This window comes from Argentina silus (assembly GCF_951799395.1).
Source record: "Argentina silus genome assembly, chromosome: 14".
Taxonomy (NCBI): Eukaryota; Metazoa; Chordata; class Actinopteri; order Argentiniformes; family Argentinidae; genus Argentina; species Argentina silus.
In genome coordinates, this window is record NC_139668.1 from 4,895,726 (window position 1) to 4,919,763 (window position 24,038).

General features: G+C 43.4%; 3 protein-coding genes across 4 annotated transcripts; 1 reads left to right on the forward strand and 2 right to left on the reverse strand.

Moving 5' to 3' along the window:
- Nucleotides 1–1,003: 1,003 nt before the first annotated feature.
- s100a11 (S100 calcium binding protein A11) lies at nucleotides 1,004–2,628 on the reverse strand. Its single transcript, XM_083684977.1, has 3 exons — nucleotides 2,527–2,628; nucleotides 1,850–2,003; nucleotides 1,004–1,341 (listed from the first exon to the last, which is right to left on the reverse strand). Exons 2-3 carry the CDS (start codon nucleotides 1,976–1,978, stop codon nucleotides 1,207–1,209), a joined length of 264 nt encoding a protein of 87 aa, XP_083541103.1. The 5' UTR covers nucleotides 1,979–2,003; nucleotides 2,527–2,628; the 3' UTR covers nucleotides 1,004–1,206.
- A 2,455-nt stretch (nucleotides 2,629–5,083) lies between these two features.
- pbxip1a (pre-B-cell leukemia homeobox interacting protein 1a) lies at nucleotides 5,084–17,929 on the reverse strand. 2 transcript variants are annotated; one of them, XM_083685420.1, is made up of 11 exons: nucleotides 17,820–17,929; nucleotides 16,928–17,053; nucleotides 15,743–15,827; nucleotides 14,975–15,048; nucleotides 13,878–14,601; nucleotides 12,404–12,646; nucleotides 10,612–10,655; nucleotides 9,871–9,966; nucleotides 9,409–9,592; nucleotides 8,280–8,569; nucleotides 5,084–8,111 (listed from the first exon to the last, which is right to left on the reverse strand). In XM_083685420.1, the coding sequence occupies exons 2-11, from the start codon at nucleotides 16,997–16,999 to the stop codon at nucleotides 7,335–7,337; spliced, it is 2,589 nt and encodes an 862-aa protein (XP_083541546.1). In that variant the 5' UTR covers nucleotides 17,000–17,053; nucleotides 17,820–17,929; the 3' UTR covers nucleotides 5,084–7,334. The 2 variants fall into 2 exon arrangements, with proteins under 2 accessions (XP_083541546.1, XP_083541545.1); XM_083685419.1 differs by having other exon boundaries at nucleotides 14,969–15,048.
- A 1,150-nt stretch (nucleotides 17,930–19,079) lies between these two features.
- Nucleotides 19,080–23,267, forward strand: cks1b (CDC28 protein kinase regulatory subunit 1B). Its single transcript, XM_083685473.1, has 4 exons — nucleotides 19,080–19,235; nucleotides 19,621–19,688; nucleotides 19,900–20,027; nucleotides 22,412–23,267. The coding sequence occupies exons 2-4, from the start codon at nucleotides 19,630–19,632 to the stop codon at nucleotides 22,453–22,455; spliced, it is 231 nt and encodes a 76-aa protein (XP_083541599.1). The 5' UTR covers nucleotides 19,080–19,235; nucleotides 19,621–19,629; the 3' UTR covers nucleotides 22,456–23,267.
- The last annotated feature ends 771 nt before the right edge of the window (nucleotides 23,268–24,038 follow it).

The window sequence follows — 24,038 nt, forward strand, 5'->3', positions numbered from 1 at the left end:
CCCTTAGTGGCACCACGATGTGTTTGATTAGGATACAAAGTCCACAGTGTAATGCAGAGCAGCATCAAACACACACACACACACACACACTAGAAACTCCTACATTGCTATGTCAACATTTTTAGACAATAGAGAATAGAACAGAACAAACATGATGTACAGTACATAGACACCAACCATAAATCATCGATGCTTAGCTTTGCTAAAAAGTCTATCTCAGGCTACCAATATGGTACTGTAGGACAGATGTTCTTCTAATCAGGCTAAATCCCAGACTGACGGGTGACCACCAGCTCTGAACACGTTTGTGCCGCCTTGACCCATATACCATCAAGCCGAGGGGCTTTCACCGTTTGGACTTGGGTTTGGGCTTGGTTCTGGTTCACAATTCGAACTGGCCGTTATAGTTTGCTAAATACAGTCAGTGTGTGTGTGTGTGTGTGTGTGTGTGTGTGTGTGTGTGTGTGTGTGTGTGTGTGTGTGTGTGTGTGTGTGGTGTATGGTGTGTGTGTGTGTCTGCTTTTTGGTCATTTCTACAACAAGAGGTAGATATCACTTCTTGAGCTTTACTGTCCGCAGGCATGGGGGATGTCCAAAACTGTACATACTGTATCCTTCTAGCAGAATGCTCCCTCCACACACACACACACACACACACACACACACACACACACACACACACACACACACACACACACACACACATATACACACACACAATGTATGCTCTACTAGACGCTGACTCAGTCTCTGTCTGCTGGGTTGTCTACTCTCGGCCACACTGTTGCATCACTGTGTAACACACCTGGCTCAATCAAGCTCAACTAAAGCTTTTGAAAGCACACACACCCTTCACACACACACACACACACACACACACACACACGCACGCACACGCACGCACTCACGTACACACACACACCCTATCACATACATACTGTAATGGCGGTTAAATCAAGGCTGTAATTCTCTCTGTCTAAAATGAAGAGGGAAAGAGGCCATATAGTGAGATCAAACAATGGTTTCTTTTTATTCAGAGTTGCCTCACCTTGCTTTAGACAATGGTTCACTAAAGACATCATGCATGTATATGTGCACAGATCAAACACCCGCCCGGGCCAAGATATAGTACAAAGTACCGACAAGCGGATCATTTCATTGGATCGTACATCGCACATGGTCACAGAGGGCCAACCATAGAGCTTCCTATTGGCTGAAGCCCCCTTGCTTGTTGGCTAGCTTTCCAATCAGCTGCCAGAACTCGAGGAATGTGAGCTCCCCGTCGTTGTTTTCGTCCAATGAGCCCATGAGTTGGTCGATGGCGCCTGGGTCGTTGGCATTCTGCAGCCAATCAGAGAGAGAGAGGACAGTGTGAGTCATTCAGGTCCGCTCTGGGTGAGCAGACAGGCTGCATCAACAGGCTGCTCTGCCATCTAATGGTCGAGAACTGGACATGACATACAGTTCACTACTCATGAGTTCTTCAAACTGGTTTGAAATCCCAATTGTTTTACCTTGGATGTATACAATGTGTTTAGATTGTGTAGACACACACAGACACACACACATACACACGTGTTTGTTAGCATTCCTCATTCCATTCCATGCTGTGTGTGTGTGTGTGTGTGTGTGTGTGTGTGTGTGTGTGTGTGTGTGTGTACTCTTTTGCAAGACAAAAAGAAATAGAAAAGCAGAGGGACTTTCTGATCACTTAGATTGTGTGGCTTGTGATGGGTGTTCTCCATCAGTCCTCCGATAGTTAACGTACGATGCTGTGGTTAAGAGTTGCGTCAAGTCATGTGATGTGGATGGAAAGGTAGAATTAGGTGCAGAAGAGGTCTGGCATTACCTTGACTAGATTAGGTAGTTGAGATTTCACCAGACTGCAGAGCTCCTCCTTGCTAAGGGTGTTGGAGGAACCATCGTTCCCAGCGAAGCTCTTGAACTGGGAGACCAGTTCATTGATAGCAGATTCCATTGTGAGGTGATGTGATGGGGGTTGACTGCAAATGACCAAGGAGATAAAACAACAACAACAACTACACCATTACACCTTGACACAGTTGATTGACTAGTTAGCAGTAGGCCAGTAGCAAACCATTGTCATCAGTTTACGAAGCATATCACATTTATGATTTAGAAAAAGTATCCCAATTTACTTATGAGTTACAAGCATGTCTTCAAATAGATAATGTGTTACATATACAGGAGTGGATTCTATAGCCAAGAACAGTTTTACAATGAAACACCTGAACACAGATTTAGAGACAGAGAGAACGAGAGAGAGTGTGTGTGTGTGTGTGTGTGTGTGAGAGAGAGAGAGAGAGAGCGAGAAAGATAGAGAGAGTTTGTGTGTGTGTGTGTGTGTGTGTGTGTGTGTGTGTGTGTGTGAGAGAGAGAGAGAGAGAGAGAGAGAGAGACAGACAGAGAGAGACAGAGACACAGAGACAGAGAGAGAGAGAGAGAGAGAGAGAGAGAGAGAGAGAGATGCAGTTTTAGATGATAAGGAAGTGCATGTTGTCTCACCTGATGGACTGTTTCCAGTTGAGGTATGGTACAGTATAGTGTGGTTGCAGTAGGTATGGGGAACATTGAAATTCTCTCCTCTTTTATTCCCTCCTTTTCTCGCAGACATCAGCGGAAAACACATAACATGCCCTCCTCTTCCCCATCCATCAGGATATTCTTATCTGATTTTTGGATTTTCCATAACACTCTGAAACACACGCACACACACACACACACATACTTACACACACACACACACACACACACACACACACACACACACACACACACACACACACACACATACACATACACACATTCACAGACACACACACGCACACATATGTACACATACACACACACACACACACACACACACACACACACACACACACACAATACCCTTATATGCATTCAGACATATAAAAAATAATAAATCACAAACACACTATGCCAGTTTTGTGCCACCATTGTTGTGTCAGCACAAAACAAGAGAACAACTTGTATAACATTGATGACAGGACAAAAACAAAAATGTCAGTTGCTTTGTCTGCTGCGTTGGGGATTCACACAAACACCTTACACATGTCAGGTCATTTACATCTGGGGACTCATTCAAAACTGAATCAGCATAAATGAATTCATAAACATCTCTCCAACCCTAATCTTGGACCCCAGAGAGTCTTAGTGACTTAGTGAGACTACTCAAACTCCTCATGACGACAAAAATGGTTTGGATGAAGATGTTGTATCAGCAAATCATGCAGAGATCTACTACAGGAGTGCAGTGCCCATCTACATATGTAAATACTGTGTTTGTACTGTGTTTTCTCAGGAGTGGGCTTAGCAGGAGAGGCTGGTGGAAGTAGAAATCACACGTGTTAGATTCCATTCCTTATTCCGTTCCATGCATTACAATGAGCCTGTCCTCCGATTTCTACCCCCATCAGCCTCCCCTGCTAAGCACACTCCTGAGAAAACACGGTACCAACACATACATTGAGCAAATCATTATCAGTCATTATCAATCATTATTAATCATATTATATCTTTTGGAGTCAGATATAACGTAATGTTGACTTGAGCCAGTAGGTCATGTGACCTCTTATGTAGAGTCAGCATTATCATGTCTGTAACGGTTCCATGCATTACAATGAGCCCGTCCTCCGATTTCTACTTCCAACAGCCTCCCCTGGTTCATGTGGAGGTTTGTGCTTGACCAGGTGTTTAAGAGATGAATGTTAGGTATGACAGCCTCTGCAGCTTCAAAGTCTTGCACAGGAACATCATTCATTCACACTAATCTGCTTATCTTGGATCTGCTTATCTTATCACTGAACCAGTGCAGCCACACCGGTTTGGTCACTCAGGGTAAGGCTTTGTGTCTGTCTGTCTGTCTGTGTGTGTGTGTGTGTGTGTGTGTGTGTGTGTCTGTGTCTGTGTCTGTGTGTGTGTCTGTCTGTCTGTCTGTCTGTGTGTGTGTGTGTGTGTGTGTGTGTGTGTGTGTGTGTCAGAGTACATGTGCATGTTTCTTACACTGTAAACACAGCTGAGTTATAGTGGTTAGTGTCACAAATACCAATGTCTGCCATTGTGGGGATGTAGAGTATAGGACAGGAGACATGATGTGCTTGTGTGTGTGTGAACCAAACTTTAGTCCACTATCTTACTATGTACATTTAGCTGATGCAATGTCAGTGTATTTATCTTGTGATAAATGCCCCCCTCTATCAAACCCGGAACACTTATTTACAGTTGCCTGGTGGACGCCCTGAGAATATCGCACCTCGTCTGTTGATAACACTTGATTGTAAATTCTATGCCATTGTAATGGGCAGTATATAGGCCAAAAGGCTTCTCCCATTGATACTGGTCTCTGATGTGTGACTGTGATACAGGGATGGTATATAAGGACGCAAAAGAAATACATTCGTTGAATTTTTGGTTTAGGTCTGCATGCACCAACTCCTGTGTGTCCGGTTCTGATTAAACAGCACGACATACTCCGGGTGACCAGGTTTTCACATTAATTCACATGAATGTTATTTGTTAGTGTAGACAGTCATCAGACTTCAGGTATTGCACCAAGTACTGTACACTAATAGTTGGTAACACGTAGATAGTCATCAGGCTAAGAAGGTATTGCACCGAGTACTTTAAACTTCACAATTTCATGCAACTCGGCAAAAGCATATTGTGATTCTGGTCTGTAGCCTAGACTCAGGTCCTGTATGAGTGTCTGTCATGCAGGGGTGAGCGAATTATTATCAATCATTATTAATCATATTATCGATTTTGGAGTCAAATATAACGTAATGTTGACTTGGGTCAGTAGGTCATGTGACCTCTTTTGTAGAGTCAGCTTTATCATGTCTGTAACCATCTGGAGTTGATTAGGGAATGTACAGTTCTTTTTCCCTCTCCTGTCAAGTTCCCTTTTTCACCTCTTCAGGGATGTGAAAATAAGATTCCACACATTTCTGCACATCCACCCCCTCCTCTTCCTCCTGCTTTTCATTCTCCCTCTCCAGTAAGTGACTCATACACACAGATAAAAAGATACATACAATGATGATAAAGGAGGTTGTCTCAGGCTAAAATAATTTATTGTAATCATAACTTAAAAACTAAACACAAACCTTCTAAGAGGAGTAATGGAAGCTGCGAGCGGTGACATGTATGACAAGGTCTAGTCATTCAGCTAAACTTTTTACACATAAACTGGGTCTTTTAAATGAAACGCAAATCTGGGACCTAAATATTCTATATAGAGGCTCTTCCCATTGTAAGAGAACATTGTTTGACAAAGTAATACATCCCCAATTTCAAATAAGTTCATGCCTCTCAAAAGTTCTCTCATGTTATTGTGACATTTTGGCTGTTTACATTTGAGGAATACAACTTCATTACCTTTGCTTATGTTCAATCATTCACATTGCTTATTATCTTAAACCTGTAGCCCCATCTGCAATTCTGGGCATCACTGGTAATCTTAGGTCAAAATACTTTTACATGGACATGTTTTAAGTTCAACCAAAATAATCTCAAAGATGCCTCGCTTAACATGTCAAATTCAATCAACCAAATGTGTAGTGTAAACCCTTTTACATTCACTCTCTTAAAAAAATCACTATTAGCAGGACAGTTGTCAATCACATGTACTAGCTTTAACTCTTTAGCTTGAGGGATCAATCGATCAACCAATTCAATAACTTGTCAAACACCTTATGTCAAACCAAAAGCGTTAACATTAATTTATAAGTAAAGGCACAAAAGCAGTTAGTTGGCAGACACAAAGTGTTGTTCTTTGAAAAATAAAATACCGAAAAGACACATTACAACATTTTCACATTTTATACTGGGACACAAAAGAGCCACTTCACAATAAGTAAAGTCTCTGTAGATGATAGTGTGATAACACACAAAAAAACAATAACAAAGAATAGGAAATGGTCACCCTGAAATGTACCGATTCAACCATCTTCTAAAGTACTTTCAATTGTATTGAAATAGTGAAAAGTGATAACATGTACCACGTTCTTAGTTTAATAACATAACTTAAGTTAAACTCAGCAATGTGCTATACTGTAAAACACTAGCAATCAAGGACATCTATGTGGAAAATTACCAACTCGTATTATGATACTATTTTCTTATCTACATAAGAGTAAACAAAACATCTAAAAAGGTAAATGCAACCAATCATAGTGCTCAACCAAAATCCCAGTGATCCAAATATGTGAGAAAATATCACTTAGCTAACTGTAGGTGTGTCAAAAGTGCCAATGGCTTTGAATTAATCTATACATCTACAGTATGGCTATTGTTAAACTGGGCCAAACCGGGCTTTACCAGAACCAGTCTCTACCATGTTAGAACAGCACAAGCTTGGTCTTAGAGCACAGAATTGGAACTTGAGATCCTGCGCGTCACTCTGACTTTCACGTACAGTAAATCACGCATTGATGTCAATTTAGTTATGCTTGCGGGTCTCAAGTTAGGATTCAGCCCAGAGTGAATAAGAGGCCTGTGTCAGAGAGAGAGAGAGAGAGAGAGAGAGAGAGAGAGCGAGAGAGAGAGTGAGAGTACTGGGCCTCAGTCCTGTCTTGGCGGAACACCCTCTTCTTTCATTAAATGTTCCAATCCAGAATGTTCTGCACAGTTTGCAGTTAAAAAAAAAAACCCTGACAGTTGTGCTCTCAGGGTAAGACAATTAGTCAAAAACCAGAAGGAGCTAAGCACTAAGACACAGCACTGTGTGTTTGCCTATCAAATACAGCTGACACAGAAACCTGTTTAACTTGTTTTGACACTAAAGCGTGATAACACTGTAGAGACTGATTCATGATCAGTTCACACGGCCGTATACTGTATCTGACCCTGTTTGGATCACAAACAGCAATAATCCATTCAGCAAGGTAGGACAGTGGAGAGCTGGTGGAGGTAGAAATCGGAGGGCAGGCTCATTGTTAATACCGTTCCCCAATCCCATTCCATGCATCACAATGACACCGTCCTCTGATTTCTACCTCCACCAGCCTCCACTGCTGTAGGACTTGGCAATGGGAGACATGAACCGACAGAGGTAGGTAACAACTTAGTCCCGAACAGACAAGTATGTGATTTAGTTTCGCTACGGTAGTAATTATAGACTCAGAAGGACAGGTTTACAAGATGCAAAAACACTCCTTGCGTCGGAACATACAACTAAAGCCCTCAGAGGAGACTAGGCTAGGCAACACAACACTTGCTGTAAACCACCATTGAACACCATTGTATCTTGGTGTTCCCGTTTTCCTTCACATCCATCGTCTATGTATATCTATCTAAGCAGCGGCTGCAAACTTCCACAGAGCCTCTCTCTCAAACTCCTCCATGGCCTCCTCCAGAGCGTCATCGTCTTCCTCCTGCCCTTCGTCCTCCAACATGTCCGCCATGTCCTCCAAAACGTCCGCTACGTCCTCGACGAAATCGCTGAACATCACTCGGTCGTGGACAAACACGCCGTCTTCAAAGAACCCTGCCGCCAGCTTGCGAATCTTGGCCTTGCTCTCCGGAGAGGCCCCCTCCAGCTTGGTCAGATAGCCCTCCAAGAGCTCCTCGAATTCGGACAGCTCCACTGGGTAGAGCCCCTCCTTGTTCGCGCAGTCCTCAATACCGCGACAGGCCACCAGAGGGTGAACGTTGTGCCTGAGCTTCTCCTCCTGGTGCTTCCAGAAGTCTGTGTGGTCGTGCTGGTGAGGCTGGTCCTGGGGTTGGTGTTGGTGTTGGTGTTGGTGTTGATGGTGGTGGTTGGCGTTCTTCTTGAACGTCTTGGTCTGCCAGGGCCTTTCCCTTTTTCTTTTCTCTCTATCCATCCTTCGCTCGTCCTTCTTCCTCTCCCACTCATCCTGGCGGGACGACTCCCTGTGAGAGTTTTGTTTGTGAGGCTTCCACCCTCCATTTTGCTTGTCTTTGCCATGTTTCCGCTCCTTCTTCTCCTCCTCCTCTCTTTTCCAGTGGTCTTTTCCGTTGTCCTTGCCCTTCTTTCCGTTCCTGTACTTAGCCCCGTTCTCCCACGGCTTCTTCTTGGCCTCTTGGCTCCTCCTCCCCAGTCTCTCCACCTGTAATACAATAATAATCATTATAATATTAATAAGCCATTTAGCAGACCATATATCCAATATCAGTACAGTACAGTGAGTGCATACATCTTGTTTGTATATATGGTCCCAGCAGGAATTAAACCTACAACCTCGGCTTTACCAGCACCATGCCACCCAGGACCTCACCTGTTCAGTGAGCCTCTTTTGCATCTCTGCCAGGCTGTCCCTCACGCCCTTCTTGTGTCCTCCCTCCCTCCCTCCCTCCTTCTTCTTCATCCCCTCCAGCCTCTTCCTGCTCTCCTCCAGGAGGGCCTTCTGCCGCTGGAGCTCCTCCTTCAGCCGGCCCCCATCTCTGGGGTCCCGTCTTCCCTCAGCACCTGCTGCCGCTGCGCTCTGGTTGCTCTTCCCAGGTTGGCCAGCGGGGGGCGGGGTTGTGCTGGGGGCGGACGTTGCAGGTGTTGGTGCATCCTGGTTGGCTAAGAGAGGGTGGGGGGGAGGGGCAGCGTTTCAGTGAATTACAGCTGTCATACCAGTGGCTTGTGTTTCATGCATATAATATGGGAAAAGGCCAGAGAGTCACAACAGGAGACTCAAAGCTCCATTGAAGCCTAACCATACATTTCCATAGAGCTGGGTCCTCCAACTCCGGTCCTGTATAGCTCCTACTGGGTGTGAAGGCTTCTGCTACCACCCAACATTAACAAACCACACTTCATTTGATTCACATAATCAACTAATCATGGTCTTCAGTCTGGACCATGGTGAATTAAATCGGGCATGTTAGTGCTGTGTATTATGACAACCATTAATAATGAATGGGAGAAATAGGAGCTTGGCGGTGATGAATAATGAACAGATTCAGTCACAGTGAGATTTTAAAATATCTACTCAAAATGTATACACTCACTTTGGATAAAAGCGTCTGCTAAATAGCATCCAGTGCCCTGCGTAAATATTGGGACAGTAAAGGATTTTTTCTTCTTTTGACTCTGCACTTTTTGGATTTGAAATCAATGAATCTGTCCCATTACTATTGGTGCTCTGAAATCGGGGAACTATGTATAAAAAGTGTTCGAAATGGTAAAAACAAAATGAACACAAAAAAAAAAAAAAAAGCTGAGAATCTCTACTTCAACCTCATAGCAATTGTTTGATTTCAACTCCAAACTTTTGGAGTATAGTGCCAAAAGAAGAAAAAATGCTTCGCTGTCCTATTAATTACCCAGGGCACTGTACCTAAAATGTATTCACCTGCTTTGGATAAAAGTTAAATGCCATATATTATATATTGTGATGATGATTATAAATCTGCTACCTGCTGTAAGCTGGGTAAGCTCGGTCACTCTGGCTCTCAGAGTCTCCAGCTCTTCCTTGAGGCCAGGCAGGGATGACAACTCTTCTCTCATCTTACTGTTCTCTACCTCCAGATCTCCTTTCCCTTCCTCAGGGGCCTCTGCTGTTCCTTCCTTCAGGGCCGAGTCTAGCTCTTCTTTCTGGGACTGGCATGGGACAGAGAATAATATAATACAATATAGGATGCATAATTTAGCAGACACGTTTATCCAAAGCCATTTACACAACACTGAGTGCATACACTGTTTGTACGTATGGTCCCAGCGGGACTCAAACCCACAACCTTGCTCTACCAAATGAGCCACTCGGGCCCATAAGATACATTCTGTTGCTCTATGGTTAGAATGTATGAAAAAAATCTAATAATAATAATAATAATTGAATTATAACTGTTCAAATATGGTGGTGTGGTTCGTGGGCTGACCTGGAGTTGTGCTTCTAGTTGGGAGATCTGTTGGTTTTCTTGGGCCAGTTTATCCAATACTTCCTTCATCTCCTGAGGGTCTCTGCTCAGCCACTCCTGTCGCGTAGCACAACACATATTCAATCACAGTTAACCTTGTACATCTGGATACATTCTAATCAAAACATTTATTTACCAGTTGTATTAGTTAGGTGTTAAATGAGTGATTAATACCACTACTGTACTTATGCCCTATGTCCATCTGTGGTGCAATTCCTCCATCTCCCATACAACAATGTATCAGTATCAACATAACAGCAGTAGCACAAGAGGAACTGATGAGTCGAGAGAGAGGGGGGGGGGGTGAGAGGAAGAGACAGAGAGAGGGGGGAGGGGTGGAAAGAGGAAGAGATAGATAGATAGAGAGAGAGAGAGAGAGAGAGAGAGAGAGAGAGAGAGAGAGAGAAGAGAAAGAGAGAGTGGGTGGAGAGAGGAAGAGACAGAGAGAGAGAGAGCGAGACAGACAGAAAAGGGTGGGGGGGGGGGGCATGGGGGGTTGGGAGAGAGTTTGAGTTTTAACACATCTTTACTGCACACTAAGTGAATGTTACATGCGTACATGACAGCACACCTTGCCTTCTCAAAAAACAAAACAGACATCTGACACACCCAAAAAAAGAAAGAGAGGAGAGACAGACAGACAGGCAGGCAGGCAGGCTGACAGACAAACAGACAGGCAGACAGACAGGCAGAGGAACACACCTGGTTTTGTTCTCCATCTCCCAGCTCAGATAAGTCAGAGTCGTCTGTCAGAAAAGAAAAAACAAATCTTCTTATCATGTTCAACATCATATCACCAAGCAAAATGCACATACCCTTCTTGAAATAACACAAGGTACTTCCAATGTAAACTACACCAACCATTGCCTATGATTTTGTCATTAAAAGCATATGTAAATGTCACTCAGGGAAATTATTTGGCTCAACTGTCTCTCTGACAAATAGAAAGTCAATACTAACATTTGCATGTCCAACCAAACACTTTCCCAATAGGTTATGTCCTAAACTTAGCTTACCCCCCCCCCCCCCCCCCCCTCCTCCCCTATATACACACACACACACACGCACACACACACGCACACTCACTCACTGAACACTTTATTAGGAACACCTGTACACCTTCTCATGGTGTAGGTGGTGTAATAGTGTGGGGAATGTTTTCTTGGCACACTTTGGGCCCGTTAATACCAATCATTGCTTGAATGCCACAGCCTATTTGAGTATTGTTGCTAACCATGTGCATCCCTTCATGGCCGCAATTTACCCATCTTCTAATAGCAACTTCCAGCATGATAATGCACCATGTCACAAACTGGTTTCACGAATATGACAATGAGTTCAGTGTTCTTCAGTGGCCTTCCCAGTCACTGGATCTTAATCCAATAGAACACCTTTGTAATGTGGTAGAACGGCGATTCAGCTTGAAAGTGCACCTGAAAAATCGGCAGGAATTGCGTGATGTCATCACGGACCAGAATCTCAAAGGAATGTTTCCAACATCTTGTGGAATCAATGCCACAAAGAATTGAGGCTGTTTTGAGAGCAAATGGAGGCCCTACCCAGTATGAGTATAGTGTTCCTAATAAAGTGCTCAGTGAGGGTATATATAAGTGTACAGTAAGAGCATGGGCAAGCTGCCATGAGCTGAGCATAAGGGGTGTGACAACATTATCGCTGGGCAGAGTGAGTGAGAATTAGCCAGCTAGCGAAAAAAGCTACAGCTGCCATTTTACATCTCTCGCTCTCTCTCGCTCGCTCTCTCTCTCTCTCGCTCTCTCTCTCTCTCGCTCTCTCTCTCTCTTGCTCTTCACGTACCATTATCCAGACCAGTGAGGACACCTGTAGGCATAGCACATCTTAGGTCATCGGAATCTAAACGTGTTTGTATGGTGCTATAGAAGCGCTTGATTGATTTGAGGGAGATTATTTCAAATAGAAATAATTGTGTTTGTATGTGTCCGTATGTGTCCATACTGTATCCTGGTAGCGCCTCTTTTAAGACACATAAACAGCAGAGGATGAAGCCAATGGTTACAGTCCTTTGGGTTGCAGATGGAAACAGAATCAGGTGCTAGAATGACTATCATTGGATGGATGCTTTCAGGAGAATTAGCTATCTTAGCTTTTACTAGAATCTACATTATTTACAATGAATGAATAAATGCTGTAAATGAACGACTTTATCTGACAAAAAAGAAAAAGAAACATATAGAGTTGCCTCAGCCTTTTGAGTACAACTATACATAAACAAAATGATCTAGGATTAAAAACACAATAAAAGTCTACTGACTTATTTCCATTGTGACCCTTGTTCAAGTCTAGTGTGCAGCCAGATTGGACAGCTAGCAGTATTATCCACAGAAGATGTTATCAAAGGAGTATGAAACCAAGCCAATGTGTGTTACAACAAAACACCTGTGTGTTTGAAGTTAATAAATCAAAACGGGCTGAAACAGAGAGTGTATTTGGGCTGAAGAAACGTGACTGGACTGACCCGAGAGGAAGAGGGAGCCCAGACAGAGCAGAACCAGCGCAGCCACGATGCACTTGTTCAGAGAGAAGCCCCGCTTCTCCTCCTTCCGCTCCGCTAGATGGAACTCCACCTCCTCCTCCTCGTCTTCCTCGTCCGACGTTCTCCGGGGGGCCGCGAGGGACGCCGCCGTCACGTTCCTCCGTCTCAGTCCATCGTCATCGGCGCTGGTGTCACCTCTCCCGAGGTCAACGCTACTGGGGGACCCTAGGGTGGGGGGAGGGTGGGGGGGGACAGAGAATATGAGAGGCAAAACAAAAATCACTGAATATATTGGGATACTTTATACAACGTATGTAAAGCTATTATAAACTGACCATTGTCCTGAACCAAAACTCCAGCCATACAACCTTGACACGAATAATCCACTGAATCTATCTTTGGCACAGTACACAACTTCTGGCACTAGATCTATTCCAACCAACAGAAGACAGCGGACGATTAAACGGTTTAAACAGTTCACTCAACAAGAACTAAGGGAGCTTTGAGCAGAGTGGCCCTAGAAGCCACAGTCTTAACGTCATCTAACGGCAGAAGGCACATTCCCACAAACTAACCACAGAAGCGGTGAATACACAGATGAAAAAAAGCCAACGATACACAGTACAGTAGCATATGCTGCCATGACGCTATTCTGACGTACAGTCGTTAAAAAAAGGGCAACAAATGGCTGAAGAAAAGCGAGAAAGAGCTTGAATGTATAGTACTTCTATATATATCTATAGATATATATTTTTATTTTTTAATTTTTTAAGTAGGGCCTTTTTTTCACTACGTAACAACTAGTTTCATGCATGGGCCATGGCGCGTTCTAGTTCATCACTAGGAGTACATGCATCCTGGTTGCCATACCAACATATCCTAGTCCAGTCATCGTCCCGCTGCAGATGAGAAAGAAGCTCACCAACAGATCCACCACAAGATAGATACTCACAGGATACTCACCAGGAGAGGCTGGTGGAGGTAGGGATCGGAGGACGGGCTCATTGTAATGTATGGGACGGAATGAGGAATGGTATCAAACACACATGGCTGAGGCTGAGGCTGAACACGTGTGTTTGATACCATTCCTCATTCCATTCCATGCATTACAATGGGCCCTTGATTTCTACCTCCACCAGCCTCCCCTAGTGGTATTCACATGGAGTCAATTTGACCCTAGCTGGCCCGGGACACCCAGGCTGTATCTGAGGAGAGGGATCCAGGCTAACGTTTTACCTGTGATCCAAAACAGCAACAACTAAGTGGACCCGGTTGTGGGACCCGAATTTTATCCAAAGAATCAGTTGAGTTGACATGGGGGGGGGGAGTGTTAAGTATGTGTCATCTCTGTGGAAACATTGTCTTGACTTCTTAACTCTCAAATGAAAACAACTGCTATTTACTTGTATTATCTTAGATTGTGTCTCCTGTATGTACAGGTACCCTCCTTCCATACCTTCTTCCTTTCCAACTTCAATCACTTTCTCAGGTAACTCTGTCTCTTCCTTCTCCAGTACTGGCTCCTCCTCCGCTGCCTCCTCTGAGCCAATAGTCTCTGGAAGGGGACTTTCAGGGGCGGGGCTTAAAGGCTCAGCAGAGCTCTCTAGGGAGGGGCTAATGTCAGGAGAGGGGTCAGAGGGTGTAGGGGCGGGGCTCTCTGTGGGGATGCTTAGGTCAGGTTGGGCACTAGACAGGGGGCTTTCTAGGGCAGGACTCTCAGGGGCGGGGGCTGTTTCAGTTAGGGCATCCAGGGAGGGGGTCTCAGGGATGGGGGCCGTCTCAAGGGCAGGGCTGTCAGGGATGGGGGGCATATCAAGGATAGGGGTCTCAGGAATGGGGGGGCTCAACTCAGGGAGGGGGGGGCTGTCAGGGGCAGGGGTCTCAAGGATGGGGGTCTCAGGAACGGGGGGGCTCAATTCAGCCTCGACCTCAGCCTCAGCCTCTGAGGGGTGCGGCTCTGCGAAGGAAGCACGGAGCGGACCCCCCAGGTCGACGGGTATGGCGGCTAGTTGGTCGTTGTCAGAGGGGGAGCTGGTGACCATGTCGTGAATGACAGGGGGTTGGCTCTCCAGGTCAGAGTCTAGGGGAGGCTGCGCGTGGCAGGTGGCAGAGGGGCTTAACAGGGTGGGGCTGGAGGGGAGCGGCCCCTCACTGGCATCAGGCGCAGTTTCCTGACAGACCTGGGGATCAGATCAGAGAGTAAAGGCCGCAAGATTAACAGTCATCAATAATGAGGCGTTATTATGACTGACTCAATTCAAAGCTTTTACTTGATAACCAGTGGAGGTAGAAATCGGAGGACGGGCTCATTGTAAACGCATGGGACGGAATGAGGAATGGTATCAAACACACGTGTCATCCCATGCACTACAATGAGCCCGATTTCTGCCTCCACCAGCCTCCACCATTGATAACAGAGTACTCCACCCCCCTCTAAGCAGGTCTTTATCAGAATTATCAATTCCAGACAGGCTGAAGACGGACGGACTGCTGAGAGCAGTGCGTTCATGAAGGACTAACAGACAGATGAATGGAACGACAACACACACTAACCTGCTGGCCCTCCTCTGACAACACCGTCTCTATCAGAGTCTCTGTGTCGCTTGGCTTCGTCTCCTCAGTGGTCCCTGGAACAACATAACAACAACAACAACAACAACAATAATTGTTAGAATTTCATAATGATACATAAATAAATTTGATGTTAACAAAAGACAAACAAGATCTATGACAGTTAACAATGACTTCATTGTACGACAACATCCAGATGTGGAGAGTGACTGAGACAGAAAAGCACTCCAGAAAAAGGGGACAAGTGAGACAATATTATTTCTCAGTTGTTAGGAACATGACTCCTCTCTGTCCTCTCCTCCGTCCTCCACTTGTGTCCTACTAGAAAAGGCATTGGAGGAGAAGATCTAGGTTCCTCCCCTGACATATTCTACTCCAATGCTTTTTTTTTGAGGATGAAGCAAGTGGAGGACAGAGGAGAGGACAGAGGAGACGACAGAGGAGAGGACAGAGGAGACGACAGAGGAGACGACAGAGGAGAGGACAGAGGAGAGGACAGAGGAGAGGACAGAGGAGACGACAGAGGAGACGACAGAGGAGAGGACAGAGAGGAGTCGTGTTCCTAACAACTGAGAAAAGATATCAGTGAGAGAGAATAATGACTATCCCATAATAATACCAAGCAACAACAGCAACAGTTTGATAATGATATGTCCAACAACATTCAAATATGGAGACTGATTGAAACATACTCCAAAAAAGAGAAAAGACAAGTGAGACAATATTAGTGAGAAAGAATCATGACTACACCTGCCGTCTCCTCTGAGAGACTCGGGGCGTCTCCCAGACTCTCAGTCCCATCATCCACTGGGCCAACATTCTCAACAGCAACTTCCTGTAAGGCAGTGGGCAGGGATAGGCTTAGGCCCTCTGTCATGTGACTGAAATAAAGACAACTTGAGAATAATGCCGACCTTCTAACCTTTTCTCGCAGTTGTTAGGAACACGACTCCTCTCTGTCCTCTCCTCCGTCCTTCACTCGCTTCGTCCTCAAACATTGGAGGAGAATATGTCAGGGGAGGAACCTAGGTCTTCTCCTGCAATGCTTTTTCAGTAAGACGCGAGTGGAGGACAGAGGAGAGGATGTGAGGAGTCCTGTTCCTAACATTTGAGAAAAGGCTATAGGGTCTGCATTCTTTTTCTCAAGTTCTCTTTATTTCATTCACATGGTAGAGGTCATTTGACCTCTGAATTGTGTGAGGAATACATAGATTAAAAGGGTTAAACAATAACAAACAAAAAACTATGTAGTACAATAGACAGGGATGAGGAGCTAGTGTGAGATTTGCCATGTAAGGGATAGCGTAGCAGACAAAATCAATATCAACTCATTGTTCATTGATCTTTCCATTCAGTCACCCTCCTGATTCTCCATCAACCATCACATAATATGTGTGGTTCAAATAATCATGAAAAATAATACTTTTATAGCGCTTCTTAATTCATTTTGTGTAGCTTCTCTCTTTTTTCCTTCAAATTGGTAATGGAATGCATACAATTCTAATATGACAATCAAAGACACCACAAATGTTGCCTTAACAACTGTGCAAGGTTGTGTTCACATACAGATCCCTCGTCGTCATCATCATCATCATCATCGTCCCTGTGTTGGCCACTACGGTGGCTTACCCATGGAGACAGGTTTTGCCATAGGTACTCGTGCTGGAAGCATTAAAATCCCAGAAATCTGAAGCCACGCCCCTCTACTGGGGTACGGAAATCAAGTTTCCCCACTGGCCTTCACTACAAATCGTTTACCATTGGCCACTTTCGAAATTCGCTGTTGTTGATATTTTTATATTTCACTTTCTTTTTTTCATGACTTTGGGGTGTCATTATCAACATAGTTAGCAGTCATCACCATCAATCACCTGCATCACATTTAAAAAGACGATTGGAAACCCCACTTCGTAGGGAAGGGATGGGCAGGCTTACCTCTGGGGAGAGGATGGTCCAGCTGTTGGTGGAGGACCCACTGCTGCCTGTGCTGCTGCTGTTGTCAGACATCGCCCCCTGCAGGCTCAGCTCAGCACAGCAAGGGGAAGTTTCAACCTCTTTACTCTGTAGATGACACATGATAGATGTCAACTCATCATGAATGACCTAATGGGCCAATTATGTACCACTGTATGCTTGAAGTATGTATTAGAATGAAATGTCCACTTTGTACTGTATCTTACTACTGTGTCTCCAACTGGCTGTGGATTATGATGAAAACATATTCAGCTGACAGGTGTGAATGAAGTCACACAACATGAAACGCGATCTGTTAACTTGTCTTATCTTAATGAAAATACTATGCTTATCAGATTTACGTCAAATCATTTAAATCCAAAATTCAATAAGTTATGTTTATTGGGAATATAGTTATGACAACGCCTATATTCACAAAGACTACTTAGCCTACTGCAACATGGTTGCCACTAAAGCAGTTACAGTAACATAACAACACAACAACTGTAGGCTAAAAACGGTTAGGCCTTTAGAAAACAGAACGCTGTTCCCTGCATAAACGGTCTGCAAATCTCTGTCAGACATGTCCAAACATGGACAGACCCCAAGAAGTAGCACGTCGTTTGCAAAGCTAAACAACAAATTCGTACATTCTTACTATTATTTGCGGGAGAGAGGGAGAAGCTGTCTGTTTAGCTGTCAAACTGTCGTGCAACAATCACTTTGCAAAGCCCACACATGGTAAACAAAGCGCTGTTCACTCAGTAAATACTGTCTCTCTCACTCTCACTCTCTCTCTTCCGCATTCACAACCTACGCAATATTAGCGCTTGAAAAAAACTTGTCATAAAACATGTAAATAACAGGTTCTTACCCTGTCTGCTTACACTTCACAACTTTCAATCCGGACGACGCTTGGCTACGTTTTCCTAATACACAACGTTCCTGCTGTGAATTTGGGAACTTCGGGAATTCTAAACTGCGTCACACCAGTGGAGCTGCGTCTTTTCCAATGGGATGTCAATATGGTTGTACTCGTCACCGCCCAAAAACAAGGGACATCCAATCAGAGTGAAGTGTCGTGTCAGGAAAAAGACGCGTCTTTCAGCTTGATTGACGCTCGCAGGTGAAAATGACAGGCGATGGATATAGACCGCTCGTTTCATTGACTTGTGGGAACTTAACACTGATGATACCATGCATGCATGCACATATATACTGGAGGGAGAGGCATCTTCAACCAGCCGTACATTGACACGTCTGCACAAGGCTATATTTGTCGGGACTTCCCGACGGACTATCCCCCCGGCCCCTGTTGCATGAGATTAGCCATTTGTTTCACCATCGCCCCTTCTCCTCTCAGTGTAGTCGGATTCTAAAATAAGCGTATTGTGTATTTGAAACCTGGGGTCGTTTGCAACCCTTTGATCCCCTTGCTCCGCTATTAGGCTATGTTTGATATTCAAACATACACTTGTATGTTCCCTACACTGTGGCAGCATCAGAAGGCTACCTCTTGTGGATGATTTGAACATTGACTCTTGGGAATGATTGTTATACTGTATAATTAAGCCACATGTCATGTAGTAACTGCAGACCCACTGTCTAATCTGAATGCCACATTGAGAGTTCCACCAGGGGAAGATAAAGTTATTCTGTTCTATTCTATTCCAAACCTCCACATTCAGTCAGAAATTATGAGATTCAATTTGTTTCCATCATCGTCATTGAGATCTACCGAATAAGGGGCATGCATTTGTATATCTATCACCATAACATATTAAATGTATCTATTAATCACCCACTTTTTTTGCATTGATTTTGGAAATTGGACATTCCAACATGAATCGGCCTCGATTATGTAATGATCACATTGTATTGGGTCACTTACATAATAGACAAAATTACATAATGAAATGACAATGTTGGTCACATCCAAAATCGTGTCAAAAGATACAGTAGCCAATCGTCTTTGAACAGTCTACTATCCAGTGAGAAACGCCTAGCTGGGTCATATGATCATTTCTGCGAGAGGCTAGACCAATGGGAAGCAGCAGGGACTTTTGAATGATGAAAGGCGGGATCAGTCAGATTACGGAGGGAAAACTCGCAGTAAAGCGTGAAGAAGGGAAAAAGGTCCAGCCGACAAACAGGATAAGACTTGCGAAATTGGAATAAATCGTTGACCGAGAACATTCTGCGAAAGACAGTTCCTTGTGATATATTGTTGCATTTTTCACCAAGCTCTGTACAATCAAGACTAGCTACAGTCATTACAAAGCGAGAAAAGGTGATTTGTTGATGATTCGTGTGCTGTTGTCAAAGCCACTAGGCTAGCTTGTAGCCACTCTTTTAGCTGGTTAGCTAAAGCTAAAAGTTGATGGAGGATTATTAGTTTGCAACATTTCGTGAAAACCTTCAGTGAGTTAAATTATGACCATGCATTTCGCTTGCTTGTGGATTTAAAAACCGATTTATCAATTGTTACAACTTCTTGATGTGATGTAGCATTCTAGCCACACTAACTTCCATCTTCGTCCTAGTTAGCTACACACTACTAGCCTTCGGAGTGGCTCATCATTGATGAGTTGGCGATCAAAATGACGTGACTTGTCAAGGTGTCTTTACGGTTTATTATGCTGGGTTGCTAAAATGATTGTGTTGATCTTTCCCAGGTCGCCATCATGTCACAGAAGCAGATCTACTATTCAGACAAATACGATGATGAAAAGTTCGAGTACAGGTAAGGACTTTTGGATTACTTCATCCATGGGTTGCCCTTTTAATACCATTGACGTTGCTTTGCAAGCTATATATATATATATATATATATATATATATATATATATCAATGGCTTCGCAGTTACAATACTATCTATCCAAACTGGTGATGTTGAACATGATGACCCACAGTAGCTAATGAACGAAGTGGCAATTTAATTTATCCACTGCAGGCACGTGATGCTGCCCAAAGACATCGCCAAGCGCGTGCCCAAGACCCACCTGATGTCGGAGACGGAATGGAGGAACCTGGGTGTCCAGCAGAGTCAGGGCTGGGTTCACTACATGATCCACCAACCAGGTACAGTGAGACCACACCAGCACCATAGACTTGTGTATATGAGCGAGACAGACACTTAGGCCGGTTTTACACACTATAGGGCCAACCTGAACCATACTGTGCTGGCTTGGATATGTTCTTTTTGAGTTGTCCCTTTCAGTGCTGTTTCGGTAACTATGGTGGGTGTGTAACCAGGTCAGTACAGCTCAGCTCAGATCAGATCTTCAGAGACACTGACCGATGTCCTCAGGCACTGTGTGGCAATAGTGAATACAACAAAACAGACTGAAGAGTAGGCATACACACACACTGAATTCTGGCACTTGAGTGTTTTTTTTGCTACCTTTGTTAGACATGCATGTTTTGGGTCATCACTTTTGGCTGTAGACTGATTTAGAATGAGCCAAACACAAGTTACTTATTTTATTATATGGGTTAAAGTAAGATAATACATCAACAGATGTGGATTTGGTTCCAGAGGATAGTACATGAAGGTGTTCATGACATCACTTGATTTCCAGCGTGTTTTCCTCAAATGGTGACATACACAATTCACCTGTGATGGGTGGGGAGATTCCTGGTTGCCGTCTTGTGTTGCAATATATCCAACTTTAATCAGCCATTTCAGACGAAAACCTACCCAGCGATATATTCCTACGCACTCCTTGCAGCTCAGTTCCCAAACATCCTGTACAGCAGGTACCTCCAACTCCGCCCACAAAGGGTGGAGGCAATTAGTTTTATTAGGCACAATTAGGGTTGATGATGCGCACTGCACACCTGCAAAACAAATTGCCTCCACCCTTTGTGGGAGGAAGGATGTCCACAATTCACCTGTGATGTGGAGAGATTCCTGATTGTAACACAAGATGGTGCTCAGCAGTCACATGACAGAGGCTCTTCAATCAGTCTTCTGTGCATGAAAGAATGGCATTTGTTAATGTGGAGGAGTGGGGCTGGATTGTCATCAGGGATAAAGTACTACTTTAGTTACCACACCTTCAGGAAACGGACCCCTGATCAGTTCAATCTTTATTATCCCAGGAGGAATTGTTGAAATCCTTCCTCACATAAGTACACAACTACATAACGCACCACAGTACAACATTCATACTACTTTTAGGCTAATTGATATGAATTCAATTCAAGTAAGCTTTATTGGCATGACAGGTAAAAATCATGATACTCTTCACTTCACTACTACTCCTGAGGACTTAGAGGGCCAGTAGATGAGGCATAGAAATGCATATTCATCTCTGTCAAAGACGGTAAATACAATGACTCTGTCCTCTGATCTCTACCTCCATCAGCCTCACCCTGATTGAGATGTATTGAGTTTACGGGTGGATCCCAGGTGTCCATCCACTACAAACTTGACTGACATGCGTGCTCTAAATGCAGCGGGAGAAACACACCTGTGTCTAAAACACACAATGAATGATCAGCCAGAGACAGACAATACTAGGACAGGTGGTAGGTGGAGGTTGGGGGACGTGCCCAGAGGAGAGGTCTGTCGACTTCCCTGATCTGTGGTTCGTAGAATGGTCACCAGAAGGGTACTCTACGAAGCGAGCTAAGGGTTAACTTTGACCAAATTTAAACTTGGCCATAACTCAAGCCTGCTAACTTTGGGTGATCCTGAATATGTAAAGCTCGATTTGAGGTATATCCTTCTGGCAGTCTACTTCATAAGTACTACACTGTGGGTGTGTGGGCGCAGATTTGCACAGATTTGCATTGATGTCAGGGACAGTGAGCCAAACGACGACACAGAACAAGTAACTAGATACTAATCTCTCCTCGAGGCTAGGGCACACCCACTCAACCACCTCCCTCTCACATCTGTCTGTATAAACAGTATACCACCATACAATATGATATGACCTACAGGATAGCTTACTAATGGACACTTGTGCTGTTTGGGCTCATTTCCCATTTTTGACAAGGGAGGGATTGTACATGTGGGTAATGCTGTGTCTTTTGTCGTTTTATTGTGTTCTTATATAAACTATGGTATTGTTTGAAACTGGTTGGTGGATTGCATATTTCTTTCTTTCTTTTTTTTCATTTCATTTTGTTGTTCTCTGTAAACAGGGCCCTGCTGAAAAGGAGACTCTGGTCTCAAGTCAAGTTTTCCTTTTTAAAAATAAAGCTCAAATAAATCAATAAATACCTGTCCTGTCTATCCAACACAGTATACTGCTCTACCATATTAAATCTATCTACTGCTATACAACAAAGTAAACAGGTGTGCAGTGTGAACAAGATTGTCCCTTATCTCTTTATTTTATATGAATTTATATATTTTTATTTTATTTTATTGTAGTTCATTATGTGTGAATAAAGTCAACTGAATTAAGTATTCACTCACTCTTTTCTTCTTCTTCCTTCTTCTCTCCCTCTAGAGCCCCACATCCTGTTGTTCCGCCGGCCACTTACTACAGCTTGACCTTCTGGAAAGAAAAAGAGAGAGGGGTGCGAAGGAAGAGAAGAGATGATGATGGTTGGAGATGGAGTAACACACCTCCCGTGGATAAATAAAGACTATTTTCTAACATGTGTAAATACAATATCATCACACGCACTCTACAGTGGAGCCAGTCAGAGTCGGCTCCAACCCCACTGTTGTCACCCACTGTCAAAGGCTGTCGCATGTTCTTCACGGCCTGTTTGGAAACCTTTCTATCGCTGCGTCTGTATTATGTGTTGTTATTCCAGGCAGCGTTTGTGTGACCAACCCGGTCCGATGTTTAGGAAGAGAAAAATTAAAAGTACAATTTATGCCAATGCTTTTTTCTTTTCTTTTTTTTTCTTTTCTTTTATAAAGTTTCTAGAATTACGTCACCTGTCCAAGATATGGTTTATACTGTATTGGAGTTTAAGCATGAAAGCGGGCTTTGACTGTGCAAAAGACATGTTTCCAAAATGGATGTTTCCGAAATGGGTGACTGATTTCGAATACTCAATATGGCACTTGATTCAAAACATGTTTTGGATACCTTGGATGTATCATGTTAGTTGTTTCATGTGTATGTATGCATTCCTTACTCTAAACCGACGTAGATTATGGTAGAGTTCTCATGGACATTGTAAAAGGAGCTCTTTGATCAATTATGCTGCATATATGAGTCATTTGGATGATTTTAAACATATTAGCACTGTCAAATTAGAACCCCAGACCTTCGTTTCAATGTCAATGATTGTACCAATCAGCTGCTCAGTATTTATGAATTATTTTACCCCTGAAATAAACATTTTAACTTGGAAGTTGTCTCTCTTTATTTGGATGTGGTGATTGTGAACTGTTCATCCTAGTTTTTAACATTAACAAATTAATGTGGCAACACCCCCCACCCCTGGCTTTGGCCAGTGGAGGGCAGTATAACACAGCTGAAGATAGTAAAGATTAGTAAATTACCAGAATTATCTCCACGTCTAAACAAATGTTACCGAAATGTATGATTTCAGATAATCGATATATGGCACTTGGTTCATAACATGTTTTGGATACCGCTCATGTCAGTTGTAGCATGTATATGCATGCACTCCTTATTATTATTATTTATTTTACTTTTTTTTCTATGTTGTCTTTTACTTTATGCACTTTCAGATTATTCTTGTATAATGAAAATCACTTTATAAATGCAATAAATTATATTATTATTATTATTATTATGACTACTACTCTAAACCGACGTAGATTATGGTAGCGTTCTCATGGACATTATAAAAGGAGCTCTTTGATCAATATATGATCCATTTTTTTTTTTTTAAACATATTAGCACTGTCAAATTAGAACCCCAGACCTTTATTTCCATATCAATGATTGTACCAATCAGTTGCTCAATATTTATGAATTATTTTCCTCCTGAAATAAACATTTTGTTGTCTCTGTTTATTTGGATAAGGCGATTGTGAACTCTTCATCCTTGAAATGAAATGGTTGAACCTGAGAAAAAGAATACAGTATAAATAGGTAGTTCTGCTTAAATGATTTTATTTTTTAATGCTAATGTATGTATCAAAGACGA

Bases quoted from the DNA above. Each gene is read 5' to 3' on its own strand.
- s100a11 (XM_083684977.1), bottom strand. From the start codon at position 1,978: ATGGAATCTGCTATCAATGAACTGGTCTCCCAGTTCAAGAGCTTCGCT. The intron at 1,342-1,849 runs GTAATGCCAGAC...GATTGGCTGCAG, and splicing joins AACTACCTAATCTAGTCAAG to AATGCCAACGACCCAGGCGC.
- pbxip1a (XM_083685419.1), bottom strand. From the start codon at position 16,999: ATGTCTGACAACAGCAGCAGCACAGGCAGCAGTGGGTCCTCCACCAAC. The intron at 15,828-16,927 runs GTAAGCCTGCCC...ACTGCCTTACAG, and splicing joins GGACCATCCTCTCCCCAGAG to GAAGTTGCTGTTGAGAATGT. The intron at 12,647-13,877 runs GTATGGAAGGAG...CCCCCACCCTAG, and splicing joins TGAAGTTGGAAAGGAAGAAG to GGTCCCCCAGTAGCGTTGAC.
- cks1b (XM_083685473.1), top strand. From the start codon at position 19,630: ATGTCACAGAAGCAGATCTACTATTCAGACAAATACGATGATGAAAAG. The intron at 19,689-19,899 runs GTAAGGACTTTT...TATCCACTGCAG, and splicing joins GATGAAAAGTTCGAGTACAG to GCACGTGATGCTGCCCAAAG. The intron at 20,028-22,411 runs GTACAGTGAGAC...CTCTCCCTCTAG, and splicing joins CTACATGATCCACCAACCAG to AGCCCCACATCCTGTTGTTC.